At 33.1% G+C, this 13,419-nt stretch overlaps 3 protein-coding genes and 1 non-coding gene across 5 annotated transcripts in view; 2 read left to right on the top strand and 2 right to left on the bottom strand.

Moving 5' to 3' along the window:
* Positions 1–4,229: 4,229 nt before the first annotated feature.
* On the bottom strand, positions 4,230–7,183 carry Pgant35a (polypeptide N-acetylgalactosaminyltransferase 35A). The gene is made up of 7 exons (XM_076892455.1): positions 6,951–7,183; positions 6,468–6,816; positions 5,663–6,344; positions 5,475–5,592; positions 4,922–5,410; positions 4,697–4,828; positions 4,230–4,619 (listed from the first exon to the last, which is right to left on the bottom strand). Exons 2-7 carry the CDS (start codon positions 6,814–6,816, stop codon positions 4,470–4,472), a joined length of 1,920 nt encoding a protein of 639 aa, XP_076748570.1. The 5' UTR covers positions 6,951–7,183; the 3' UTR covers positions 4,230–4,469.
* A 90-nt stretch (positions 7,184–7,273) lies between these two features.
* Positions 7,274–7,346, top strand: Trnar-ccu (transfer RNA arginine (anticodon CCU)). Its single transcript has one exon. It is a non-coding gene; the product is annotated as a tRNA-Arg (tRNA).
* Positions 7,347–7,598: 252 nt separating this feature from the next.
* Positions 7,599–10,320, bottom strand: Asns (asparagine synthetase). Its single transcript, XM_076892461.1, has 10 exons — positions 10,112–10,320; positions 9,841–9,995; positions 9,595–9,720; positions 9,260–9,496; positions 9,018–9,192; positions 8,711–8,940; positions 8,515–8,642; positions 8,141–8,430; positions 7,831–8,065; positions 7,599–7,748 (listed from the first exon to the last, which is right to left on the bottom strand). Exons 2-10 carry the CDS (start codon positions 9,964–9,966, stop codon positions 7,607–7,609), a joined length of 1,689 nt encoding a protein of 562 aa, XP_076748576.1. The 5' UTR covers positions 9,967–9,995; positions 10,112–10,320; the 3' UTR covers positions 7,599–7,606.
* Positions 10,321–11,502: 1,182 nt separating this feature from the next.
* Positions 11,503–13,419, top strand: part of Snf4agamma (SNF4/AMP-activated protein kinase gamma subunit) — an 83,819-nt gene continuing 81,902 nt past the window's right edge. Inside the window, exon 1 of one of the 2 annotated variants that reach the window (XR_013101680.1) lies at positions 11,503–12,646. The gene's annotated coding sequence lies outside the window, so the exon portion shown is untranslated. The remainder of the gene's footprint in view (positions 12,647–13,419) is intronic. The other variant, XM_076892448.1, reaches the window with a different exon arrangement.

Here is a 13,419-nt window from a genome sequence, read left to right as displayed (position 1 = left end):
AAGGTACCGAGAACACATAGATACAATATATGATAGATACTCGTTTCATTTGATACGCATAATGAAAATATTCTGTATCGAATTTGTATTCTTTATCCTGTAATCTAACTTGATTGTATGCATAGCCCCTATTCTACTAGTATAATTAATCTCGTGGCCGCCAGGTGGCTAGAACAATTAATCTTTCTCGCAAGTGATACTTGACACCATAGTGCTTATAAGGGAAACATTCCCATAAAAAATCAGGCGACCCTCCTCTTAGGAGCGAGGGACTACCGCCTCTTTTTGGATGCGTCTAGGAGAGGTTGATTTCTCTCGAAATCCCTTGAATAGACGCTTTTAACCCAATCGTAATCCTTCCTCTAGCTGTGATCCCCAGCTTATGCTTGCGACCCTACCCTTGCGATACCCTGCTCCCGGCGCGCCTATCTCTAAACCGCTCCAGGCCTGGAACCCTACTTAGTATTCCCTAATACAACAATCGAAGAACTGCCAATTCAACAAGGAAGATTTCAACGAGGGATACATCGCATTAAACAAGTGAAGTGAAGTGAATTGCAGTGAGGTGCAGTGCAGTGCAGTGCAGTGCCAATGGAAAGAAGAGAGAAAAGAAAAGAAGAGAAGAGGAAAGAAGAAAAAAGGATCGAAGTGAGTGTATAAAATATTGTAAAGAAATTTGTAATAATAAAATGTTGTAAGGAAATTTGTAATAATAAAATATTGTAAAGAAATTTGTAATAATAAAATATTGTAAAAAAATATGTAATAATAAAATGTTGTAAAGAAATTAAAACAATAAAATAAGAAAAAATATATAACACTATAATATTGAAAAAAATATGTAACAATAAAATGTTTCAAATATAATCTGTGATTGACATGAAAAAGTTTAATTATCAGAGTCGATTAAGTTTGATACAATTATTCTCATTAAGAATAGATATAAAAATCATTATTGTAATTAATAACGTATCCATTTAACACTATGATAGTTTTATGAATTAAAGAAGTTACTGAAATAGATGGTACTAAATTTGTTATACCATTACTATGATAGAGAAATTATCATAAACTGTCATAATGTGTTTTGATAGCTATATTTTCACTTTCCCAAGGTTTCAACTACCCAAACAATTCCTTTTCATTATGCGAAACTATGTTTCGATAATATGAGCTAAAATATTATAGAGGAAGTAAAAATGATTTACAATGAAATGGTAATAATTTATACTATCATCTATCGCTAATACTACTATAATGGAACCTGAAGAAACTCTAGTTTATTTGAATTCAAATAAATCTATCCTATGGCATCGATTTGCTCATATTATTTGTTATATAATCTGTAATTGTACCATGCCACCATGATGCGATTAATAATTATATATTAAATAATATGTTGCCCAAATCTCACCACGTGGAGGTTGCTGCGAATCGAGACCCACCGTAACCACGTTCCAACCACCCTCCTTTTATACAAGATATTATTAAATAAAACTTCCTTTCAAGGTACATCTGCAATAAGTTTAACGTCTGATCCCTATGCAAAGGCACAATGAAAGCAGTTTCATAAACAATTTTCGCGAGAAAGAATTGTTACAATAGTAGAATCTAAAGATATTGTAAGTTCTTGTATATTTCAGTAGTTTTATTATAATTTAAGTAATTGTATTGTATTTTCTAGTATATCTCAGTAGTTTTATTGCAATTTTTTGTATATCTCCCGCTTTAGATGTAAGAGAGAGAAGGATATATAAGAATGCAATAAGAAAGAGTGAGACAGATGGTACCGACCCTACTGAAAAACCCCTGGCGCTATCTCTGTAAAAAGTGCTCAAACTGGTCGCACAACGGTACCGACAGCGAAGTGAACTTCAAAAACTACTAGCGTCATCTCTGCGGAAATTACTGAAATTAATTACCGACCTAGTTTCAGGGTTCCTCCAGAAGATGGCGATAGTAGTTTTTGAAGTGTGGCGTTACTGACTTTACCGACTTCTTCATATAAGCAGACACATTCACGTCATCTATAAACAAGAGACTCTCGTTTACGACGTCTTTCAAATTTCTACGCTTTTCAAATTATTCACTTATTTCTACACCATAAAAGAGTACACATCACAATTTGCCTTTGCCAAATCTAGATTTGTATTTCTTAGTTTCTAATTCAAATTACCTTAATTGTAAAGACTTGTTGTTGTTAAATAAACTTGTTACATAAAAGTCATCCTCAGCAAAAGTTAATTAGAAGAAAATATCGTGGACAAGACAAAAACCCACAGTTGGTGACCCCGACCGACGTGATAATCGAAGCCAACGTGATCATCGCAGCAACACAGCCGATTTGATCAACGCACTCGATTTGATAAACGTAACAGCTTTTGCATTCAATTTTAACTAACAAATATTTAAGGATGGCTGTATCAAGATCGCCAGTTAGAAAAGACATAATAAGAGATGATTCTTCGCTGGAGGACGTCTTAAGAGAGGAGAATATTTCAAAAATCTAACAATCAGATCAGGAGGATCCATTTCAACTAGAACAGAAGATTCATCGGAAAGAAACGAAATATCATCACTGAGGGCTAGATTAGATCGTCTCACATCGATGATGGAGACATTTACTACACAAATGCGGAAAACGGAACAACAAATACAGCAAATTGGATCAACAAATGCGGACATCTTGGAGACCACAATCTCGTTCTTCAACATCCCCATGGCAACAGCAATCAAGAAGTAGAAGCAATGGCTTATGTTTTTACCATTACAAATTCGGCAAAAAAGCTTATCGCTGCAATCAACCATGCTCTTGGAACGTATCATCACCGAAGCGACCATCATCATCAAGCCAACAGGAAAACCTAACGGCGCCTCTCAGACTTTAGGCGGCTTCGAAAGCTCACATTGGAAATTGCCGCCTCTTAATATCAGACAAACGTAGTGGAGTAAGGTATTTAGTAGATACCGGAGCGGATATCTCCGTCTTGCCGCTGAGATCGGCAACAGGAGGACCCGCTCCCACCGACTTTAAGATTTACGCAGCAAACGGTACTCCGATAGATACTTATGGTACGACCAAAGCGCAGATTTTCTTAAACACTACGGTCTTCTGGTGGACATTCGTAACAGAAGACTCATTGACGGACTTACGAATTTTCATACCATAGGCGAACTTATGAACGAAAATCGTCTACTTGTCCTTCCCGGCCAAGTGACTTGGAGGGGGGTAATGTGGCGTTACTGACTTTACCGACTTCTTCATATAAGCAGACACATTCACGTCATCTATAAACAAGAGACTCTCGTTTACGACGTCTTTCAAATTTCTACGCTTTTCAAATTATTCACTTATTTCTACACCATAAAAGAGTACACATCACAATTTGCCTTTGCCAAATCTAGATTTGTATTTCTTAGTTTCTAATTCAAATTACCTTAATTGTAAAGACTTGTTGTTGTTAAATAAACTTGTTACATAAAAGTCATCCTCAGCAAAAGTTAATTAGAAGAAAATATCGTGGACAACATAAAAAACCCACAGAAGTTCACTTCGCTGTCGGTACCGCTGTGCGACCAGTTTGAGCACTTTTTACAGAGATGGCGCCAGGGGTCCAGAGTAGGGTCGACTTCATCTGTCTCATTCTTTCTCATAGCTTTCTTATATATCTTTCTCTCTCTTACCTCGAAATGGGGAAATATAAAATAAATGACAATAAAAGTATTGAAATATACATCCCGACAACACAACTTTGTCGCAGTAAGGGCACTGTGATGTCACTTGCGCCGCGTGACATTATATATTTATATTATTTATAAATAATAAATACTACATATTGTGCAATTTTAGTAGGAAAAGAGCTTTTGAACCTCTATTGTATATCATCGCATTACACTTTCAGTAACTATAACTGTTGGCTAACAATATGTTAAACATTTGCTGAGATCGGACGGTTTTAATTTGTATGGAAACACAGTTTCCCCGTTAACAAACTGTCTGGTGATATGAAAGTAATGTCACGCAAATAACATCACAGTGCTCTTACTGTGACAAAGTTGTATTGTTGGGGCTGTTTATATATACTGAAAATTAGAAAATTTATCAATTGTCAATGCACATTCTTCTTAAAATCCTTATTGTTTGTACAGTATTATTAATAATAAACATTACAAAATAATATACGTGGAATCATTATAAATTAGGATATAAAAATGTATAACATTTTTCGAGCACTTAAATTATACAAATTTCATTAATTATAGTATATTATGTATTCTATTTTTCTAATTTAAAATAGTAAAAGAGCAATATAAAAAATCTAAAGCTTTTATAATAACCTGCCTTATAATACAAATTTGATAATATTTATGCATTTCTTTTATTGCCTTTATCTCTTTTTAAAAATCTGACTTTCATTCATCTTTTTCTTTAATTATATACCTTTTTACTTGACATCGCTTTATCTCTTTTAAGCAAATTTTACAGAGTGCACCAAATCCCACAATATAGAGCTCTTATCTGGTTTAGTGCACAAATCCATTACAATTTGAGTATTCTTTGTTCCTCGCATTACTCCCAAACATGTTCCAGCTGCCATGTTGTATATAAGTGTACCATTCTAAACAAAATGATCATTTAGCATTTACAACAATTATAAAATATTTATAAACACAAATAAATGAGTAAAGTGCTTACAGCACTTTTGTGATGCCACTCTTGATTGCCTCCCATCTCGTGACATTTTCCAAGCTTTGGAATTTTCTCAGCCCCTTCCATACAAAGCATTTGACCGAGTACTAGTTCCTTTTTATCTGTCTCATACCACATCTACAGAAATAATAAAAGGATTAGTCAGTGATCTTTTCGATTGACTTAAATAAAAAATTGTCCTAAAGAACATTATTATTTGTATGTAGTGACCTGTGATTTAATTCTTAAGCACGGTGTTAGAATAAGCTTGGAACCTTTCGTTTTAATATCTTTCTCACTTTGAATACATAAAGCTGAATTGGAAAGTCTGATTTGATATTGGTCCAAATAATTTCGTTTTCGAGAATGCCATGGTTGTATTGGTTTTTGTTCTACTTTTGACCACTTATCTTTTAATCTATCTTTATTATCATCTGGTAGTTCTAATTCAGGGTATACCACATTTAGGTACCAAGCAAAATTTTTGCACTTCAATGACTCTCGTAACTTCAGTCTTTCCGTAATATCGCCATAATCAATTTTCTTAACATTTTTTAAAAAGTAATCTTTATATTCATCAAGCCAAACATGTGCCGCACGTAATGAATTTTTTAACATAGTATCTTGTTGATCATATGCACCATATGGTCTCCTTCTTCTAAATACATGCCCAACTCTCGAGCATGGTATTAATTCAATGGAACCGCCGCACATCCATATCTAGAAGTGATTACAAGTAACTAGAGAAATAAAAATAAATATATAATAAAATTAATTATCTTACTCTAAATGATATTTCAAGATTTTCACCACCCCAGATATCCATGCCAGCATCGTATTCTCCCAATTTTGTAAAATATTGTCTATCTATTGCAAATAATCCTCCAGCCATTGTTGGAGACCTATTTAACAACAATTACTACTATATATATATACATATGTTACATATGGTAAATAAGTATGGAATCTCACTTTATAGGCTTTATAAAATCTTCATCATGTACCAGTGTACCAACTGGTAAATTATCCCATTTAAAATGTAAACCCCAGTTAAAGCCACCTCTGACTAAAGGACTACTAGTATATTGAAATGTATCTGCATTAATTATGTCAATAACTGGCATAGCTGTGATAGTTTTTGAATTAGCAATTCGTGACAGAAGGGGCTCTATCCACTTTTTATTTACTTCTATGTGACTGTCTAAGAAAATTAAAACTTCTCCAGTTGCTTTTCTTGCTCCAAATATTCTTGCTCTGATTAATCCCTCTCGTTTTTCTGTTTTAAAATATTTTACTTTCCCCTTGAAATTATTATTAACATACAGTTGTACCTTTTCATGTAAAGTTTTGCTATCACTCCAATCGTTCACTAAGATAATCTCATGTAAAAGATTTGCAGGTGTTCTATTGATAATAGAATGCAATGATCTTAAAAGTGTCATGTAATGCTCATTATAAAAACATATAACAATAGAAGCATTTGGTAATTTACTAGAATATTTTTGCATTTCACATAATTTATGCCTAGTATCTGGTAATTCTCTATACAAGCCAATATTGTCTGATACTAAGATATTAAAGGAATAATTCTTATATCCTTCATCTCGCTTTCTTTGGTCTTCAATATTTTTTACCATTCCCAGTTCGTCTAAACCTACAAATAAATTTTAAACATAATTAGATTGATACTTTATATATATATTATTTGATCTATTGGCTTTATAACTATATCCTATAGATATATAGATAATTTATATATAATGTATTTCCAATATACCTTGTCCCAAAGTAACAGCAGGTTTCACTGGAACTGGTTGTAATTGTTGTAAAAGTTTATCGCTATATTTAAAGTTATTTCCTTTCAAGTTATAAATATTTCTATCTATTACACTTTCTTTACCATTGTCAACAATTAAATTGTTATGCAATTTAAGTTCTTGGTCGTTATATGTTTTTCCATTGAACCCAGATAATTTCCTAAACTTGGAATTTTCTAATACAAACGTTGTTGGATTAACAGTGTTCGTGTTTTGTGATAGCCTCGAATATAGACATAAACTGAAAGCCCATGTTAAAGAGGCTATTACTATTCCAGATATAAACGAAATATATCTTGTTGACATCATCTATAATTTATCAAAGAACAATCAAAATTTATAAATATACATATTTAGAATTTATTACTTGCAAGTAATACACATGTGTATATATATATCTATTATAAAGAATTTATTATAAATAACAAATAACGCATACTTACTTTCAGAAAATTGATTTGTTAATCTAATTTAGATTGTGGTTATGTGGTCAGAGAGTGCATACATCCTAATGTTTAAAAAAAAATGCACAGGTGAAAGTACATATGCAGAAACTTCAAAATGTGTGTCAGCAAGTCACCATCTTAGAATTTACTTGTAACAGCTGTGTTATTGATTTGTTACTATTTTACGATATATAACTATAGTAAACAAGTATAAATGTTGTAGGAATGATGTAGATTGGTGAATTTCTTTGTTAATTAAGTTTAAAGTATTAAAAAAATTGCTGTACTTTTATTTCAAATATAAAAGCCTTCTGTCAATAGCCCCTGTGGCCTAATGGATAAGGCATCGGTCTCCTAAACCGGGGATTGTGGGTTCGAGTCCCACCAGGGGTAAATTGAAAATTAATTTTTTCCTTTTACGGGTTAAAACTTTTACTTATTATTGCATACGTTTGTATGATAAAGATTCAAGTACTTTTATTTCTATGTTATCTTAAAATTATTTTATTATTCTAAATGTTTAAAATCATTTATCACAAAAATGTTTCAAAGAAGAATTTTTACAATCAGTAAGAATTTATATATATTTTATTCATCAATATTTGTACATATTCCATTGATCACTGAATTTTTTCGATCTTTTCTTTTTGGTATTAATGATCATTTTTTACATCTGCTGCATAATGAGCTATAAATCGCGCAGAGGGATCACTAACTCCTTTCACCCATCGCGGCATCCAAAAATATGGTGCAAAATTTTCGGCTTGTCCTGTATAATATTTCTCAAAAACTTTTCTACAAAGTTTAATATTTATATTCAAAATATTAATATTTATTAGTAATGTATAAAATACATGTATAAAGACGAATACTTTACCTATAATAAAGAGCCTCTTTTGTTTTAGGAGTACAGTGAGGATATTTCACGTCGGCCTTTTCTAATTCTTCGTCTGATATGCGAGAGGCCACAATATCATGTATGATTTGATAAAGCGATTTTTTAATTGATGTCACTCCATCGCTAAATGCTTCTTTATGCCTCCATAGTATATTTGACGGTAAGAGTTTCGTATTATCGAAAGCAGATCTTAATAAATGCTTCTCAATCCCACCTGTGTATTAAGTACTACATTTAGATCGCTGCACAATTAAATAATTTCTTTTTATTTTTTTACACAAAGCTGTACCTTGTGGTTGCCTAGAAGCTGTATCTAGTGATAGATAATAATTAGTAAATTGAATATCTAAAAATGGAACTCGTAATTCCAAACTAAATGCACTGGTAGTCCTGTCTGCTCTTAATCCATCGTACAAATAAATGTCTTTTAATAATCGAATAGATTCATTATGAGCTTCTACTGCATTGGGTGCATCTCTAAAATAAATGTACCCTTGCGCCAGCTCGTCTGCACCTTCTCCGCTAAATATTACGGTTGTTGCCGTGTTACGTTTAATGTATCTTGAAATGAGATACATACTGTAATTTGAATGAATGGTTTTGAGAATATGTTGATTATTAGATCACAAAGGTCAGATAGTTACTTTATAGTATATAATTTACCCAACAGAAGCTCGAATTGTAGTGATATCATAGGTTTCTAAATGATAAATAAGTTTGTCCAAAATATCAGCAACCTCGTTTTCGGAAAAAATTATTTCGTGATGTTCCGTTCCTATGTATTCTGCTACCTAATATACATCATTATATTTATTTCTTGACATAAGATATGTATAACGACGAAAATATTGTTTCCAACCTGTCTAGCTGCAATAATATCTGGACTATCTCCCATACCAATTGCAAAACTTTTTATCTTGTATGGTAAATTTGCCTCTTTTGCGTGTTTTACAAGTAAAGCAGCAATTAAACTTGAATCCAGACCACCGGATAATAGACAACCAATTTCTCTATCAGTCATTAGCCTCTTTTCCACTGCAGCTGATAATAACGTCCTTATATTTTCATGTATATCGGTACTACTCAACCCTAAAACAAAATTGATTCCATTATTTTATTTTGTCCAATTAGAGTTCATAAATATTATTATACATATTCCAACAGACCATTATGGGGAACAAAAGTTTGAAAACTAGGTTTATCTCCAGGTTTATGATAGTTTACTTTTGATAATAACTTTGTTCTACCATCATTCAAGATTTCATATTCTTCAAAATATCCTGGTGGAAATGGCTCTAATGTCCATTTTGATTTCATTTCTTTTGTTATCTTCATAAGCCCCTAAATAAAAAATTTCTATACAATAATACATGCTTTACGTCAGGATAAACTATACTTGGTTTGATACCTTGCTTTCCGAACAAACCGCTAGCTGTCCATTATCAGAGTATAATCGAAAAAGTGGTCTAACACCATAAGGATCCCTGCCGATAAGAATTCTTCTATTTTTAATATCCATCACACAGAATGCAAAAACACCATCAAGTAACTTAGCAACATTTTCTGCACCAAGATGTGCATACAAGTGAATTATCACTTCAACATCACATTTAGTGCTATATGCAAATCCATGTTCTACCTCGATCTATAAAAAGTTAAATTTATTATCTAATAAATGAAATAAAATTATATAAAAACAGAATACATTTCAAATAAATAATAAAGAATAAGAAAATGTCTTACCTTTTTGTGATTATAAATTTCACCATTACATAATAAAAATAGATGTGGATATTTATAAAGCCTCATTGGTTGCATTCCATAAATATTGTCAACAATTGCTAGTCTATGAAATCCAAGATAGCCATTCTATAAATAATGATAGTACAGAGTTACTTGTGTTGCATTACTTTAAAAATAATTATATAATTCTTATATACTAATAAAGATACATGTAAATATTTTAATAATTTGTAATTGAGATCATACCTTCACTGAATTATCAAATTCGAGTTTGAATGCTTCAGGACCACGGTGTGTTATTTTTTCAAAGTTTTCACAAATGTGAGCTAAAGATGATACATCTAAGCCAAAAAGAGCCCAAATACCACACATTTTCTTTAAACTTTTTCTAATTTGCTTGTCTACAACAAATTGTTATTATTTGTTTCAAAACCTTAACATTTTTCACAATAAAATTGCAATATGTTCTAAGATAAACATATTGATAGCAGAAAATATTAAGAATAGTAAAATATACCTTGTGAAAAATATCAATTATGATAAATATTTATCTTCTCTCGTTCCAGTTATCACGATGTATACGACGATTAATATAGAGAAAATAAAACGTGAAGAAATTAATTTGCTATTAACGCATTTATGCATACTGCAGCAATTTATATGTGAACACGTGTACGGCTGCTCTACGTTTTTATGTACATACGACTGCGCACTCGTGTGCTTTTTCTATGTGACGTAATACTAACGGTTAATACTTAAAGCATATGCGTCATCGGAAAACTAGGAATAGATAATATAAAGAAATTACATTTTACATCAATTAAAATATATCATAGCTTTCACATAGTTAAATGTTCTATCTTATTTGTATTCCATTCTATCATTAACGATTAAATTAAGTACTATTTCTCTATTATTATATATTGTACTATCGCATACATAGAAGTTGTAATTTATAAAATTGCATATATACAACTTGTCCATTTTTTGTTAAATTATTTATTTAGTAAAAGGAAATCATTTCTGAACAATTTTCTAGTCAATTTCGATAAAAAATGTAGTTTGCGTGTAAATTATTAAATTAATTTACATACGTGGAAAATTGTATACTAACTATTAGCAAATGCATATAACCATTGTTGTTAATTTTACACGAGCTTAGTTATTGTTATTCTAACGATTTGTTGAGATATTAAGCGTTACATATTGATAATAAAAAGAGTGCGCTCGTCGAGCAGTTGGTTAGTGGTCAGTGGTGCCCTCTTTCGTTACAATTGGAAATTAACGCGGTAACGCGAAGTGACGATTACGTTAAAGATACGATCGCCGTTTCTTTTTTCTGGTTTACTCTGTTCCTATTTAATTGGCATGGTTTTTCGTCGCTACGATCAAGCTCGTTTAGTGACGCAAACGACCGATGCGTGGTTAATAGTGGAACTCCGTGTTAATGTTGGAAGCGGGCGAATCGAACCGGTGTGCGTGTCCGAAGTGTAGGCCATTCGTCCGGTCAGCTGGTCGGTTGTGGGACCGCCTTGAATGTTGGAATACAAGCGCGCGGAGCAGTTGGCTCTCGCCAGGGCTCCAAGAAGGATGCGCGATCGGGGGTGTGCGCTTCTTGTGACTGCCACCGGTTTCTTGCGTGCCGGCCGCATCACGGCCTATAACGCGGCACCATAGCCTCGGTTACCCAAACAAAATTCCTTACTTCGTGGTTTATTCGCCCGTCCGGTGTAACCAGTGTGATCGACGTATTCGCAAGAATCGAAATAATCGTTCGCGAGACAGCTCTTTGTGACGAGTCATTTTCTATACACTGTGAATGACATCGGGAGCCGCCGATGTTTATTACTTATTGTGTACTTACGTTTAGAAAGTTGAAGCTCCACCAGCTAACCGTTGTAATTTCCATTTCCAAGGTTAGAGAGGCGGCGAACACACGAAAATACGACGGTAACGCGCTCGGCATTTTTACGACACGCTTAGGTTAAGTGTCTTTCGGTGTGCCATCATTGAATGACAAGTTTCAAGCGAGGCAGACACTTGTCCCGTCAATTATTCCAAAGTTTCTGCTACGAATATTGCATCCGTGTACGGGTTCCGTTCTCAAAGAGGAGCAATAGACGTCGTATATTGTCGCGAGGAAGAGGAGGAGACGAAGCTCGCCATTACAAGAGATCAAATTCAACGTATTTGTGTGCGCTTCCTGATGCAGCGAAAATTTCCGCAAAAACAAGCCGGTTAATACGTTGAAGCGTTTCGGACAAGAATGCTTCTAAATCCATCAACAGCTTGGTGATTGCTGTTTACGTTTCTATTGCCGATCTACATCGAGGATATTACGGACGGGATGCATGTTTTTGGCTACGTAAGTTTCGACGGATCAAACAATTTTTGCGAAACGAATGGAAAAGTCTGACTTGGACCGGCTGGATTGTCATCGACTCGACGAATTCTGGGATTGTGAACGTATTAACTGTTTATGTCCATACGTATCCCAAACACGAGAAACCGGTAAAAAGTGTATGCAACTGAGTGACCAAAAAATAATACGGTTAAGATGTGCTAGCAAACCATAGGGTTTGTTGTCGACGTCACTTAATAGCTCTTGCTAGCTGATTTTTGTACTTAATGCAAAACCTAACCTCAATAGAAACAGTACAAAGTACTTATCGAAATTCACTGTACTCCGATTCTGATCGATGAAAGGAGCCGGTGAATACTTAGAGTTCATTTTCATAGTCGACTTTTGAAACGGCTTTACGACTATTTGTACTTAAGAGTTTCGATCTTGGAAAAGTTAGAATAGATATATACACTTTGCCGGCATTATCTGTCTATCGATGGTGCGCAGAGTTCAGTGGTGAAAAATTTGTTCAGTGAGTGGATAAATAATTAGTGAAACGCCTCTCGACATTAGCAAATCCGTTGCTGCTGGCGAAGCTAGAACTATTGGGAAACGATCACTTTTCGTGGCGGATAACAGCCGATTATTACGTAAACCAACGACATCGCTGCCGAAAAGTTTCTAGACAGTGGGACGTATTGTATCAAGGTATATATATACATGCATTATGTCTTCAAAATAAAGTAATCATATTAAACAAGTTTTCTACGTAGACGTTTTCTCAACTTTATAATTACAGTAAGTTTAAACGTAACGTTAACAAAGGATTATTTATTTAATTATTTACATTTTTAATTTAACATTATCTTTTCTTTTTCTTGTTCTTGTAAAATTTTTAATTATTTACCGGTAGCCTTGGTAAATCTTCTTCAATGCAAAAAAATAAACGTTTCTGAAACGAAGTAATATGGTTAAGTCGATATTTATAGCATGTGAGGATATACGATAAAATTGTAATTTGCTTAAGTTGTTTTTGATAATCGAGGTAACTTGTATACATATATGATGTACAGTGTATATCCTTTTGGCTTTAATCAGAAAGTAATAATAGTTGAAATGTACAAACATATGTACGTATCTACTTGTATGTGTATACGAGTTACAACATCGAAGTAGTATTTATATCTGAATATTTTTTTATCGTAACTGTTAATTTCTTAATCTTTGACTTTTAAAAATGAAGTGACGAACATTTTGTGTCATCATTTAAATAGTGTCGTACTCGAAATAGTATGATAAACATTCATTTCAGTGACTTTTTTCAGTTTTCAGTGTTTGACTTTCATTTTCTTTTTCAAGCGTTTCATTCTGTTACTGAAAAAAGAAATCAGCGGGGAAACGGAAGTTAAATACTAAAAATTAAGAAAAGTGCACATTTACCTTTGACTCTGTTAGTTCAATTTCGAAATTCAGTTTCGAAT

Source organism: Xylocopa sonorina, chromosome 3 (genome assembly GCF_050948175.1).
Source record: "Xylocopa sonorina isolate GNS202 chromosome 3, iyXylSono1_principal, whole genome shotgun sequence".
In the NCBI taxonomy this organism is placed as follows: domain Eukaryota; kingdom Metazoa; phylum Arthropoda; class Insecta; order Hymenoptera; family Apidae; genus Xylocopa; species Xylocopa sonorina.
Note: the sequence above shows the minus strand (reverse complement) of the source record. Positions and strands in the feature narration are given on the sequence as shown.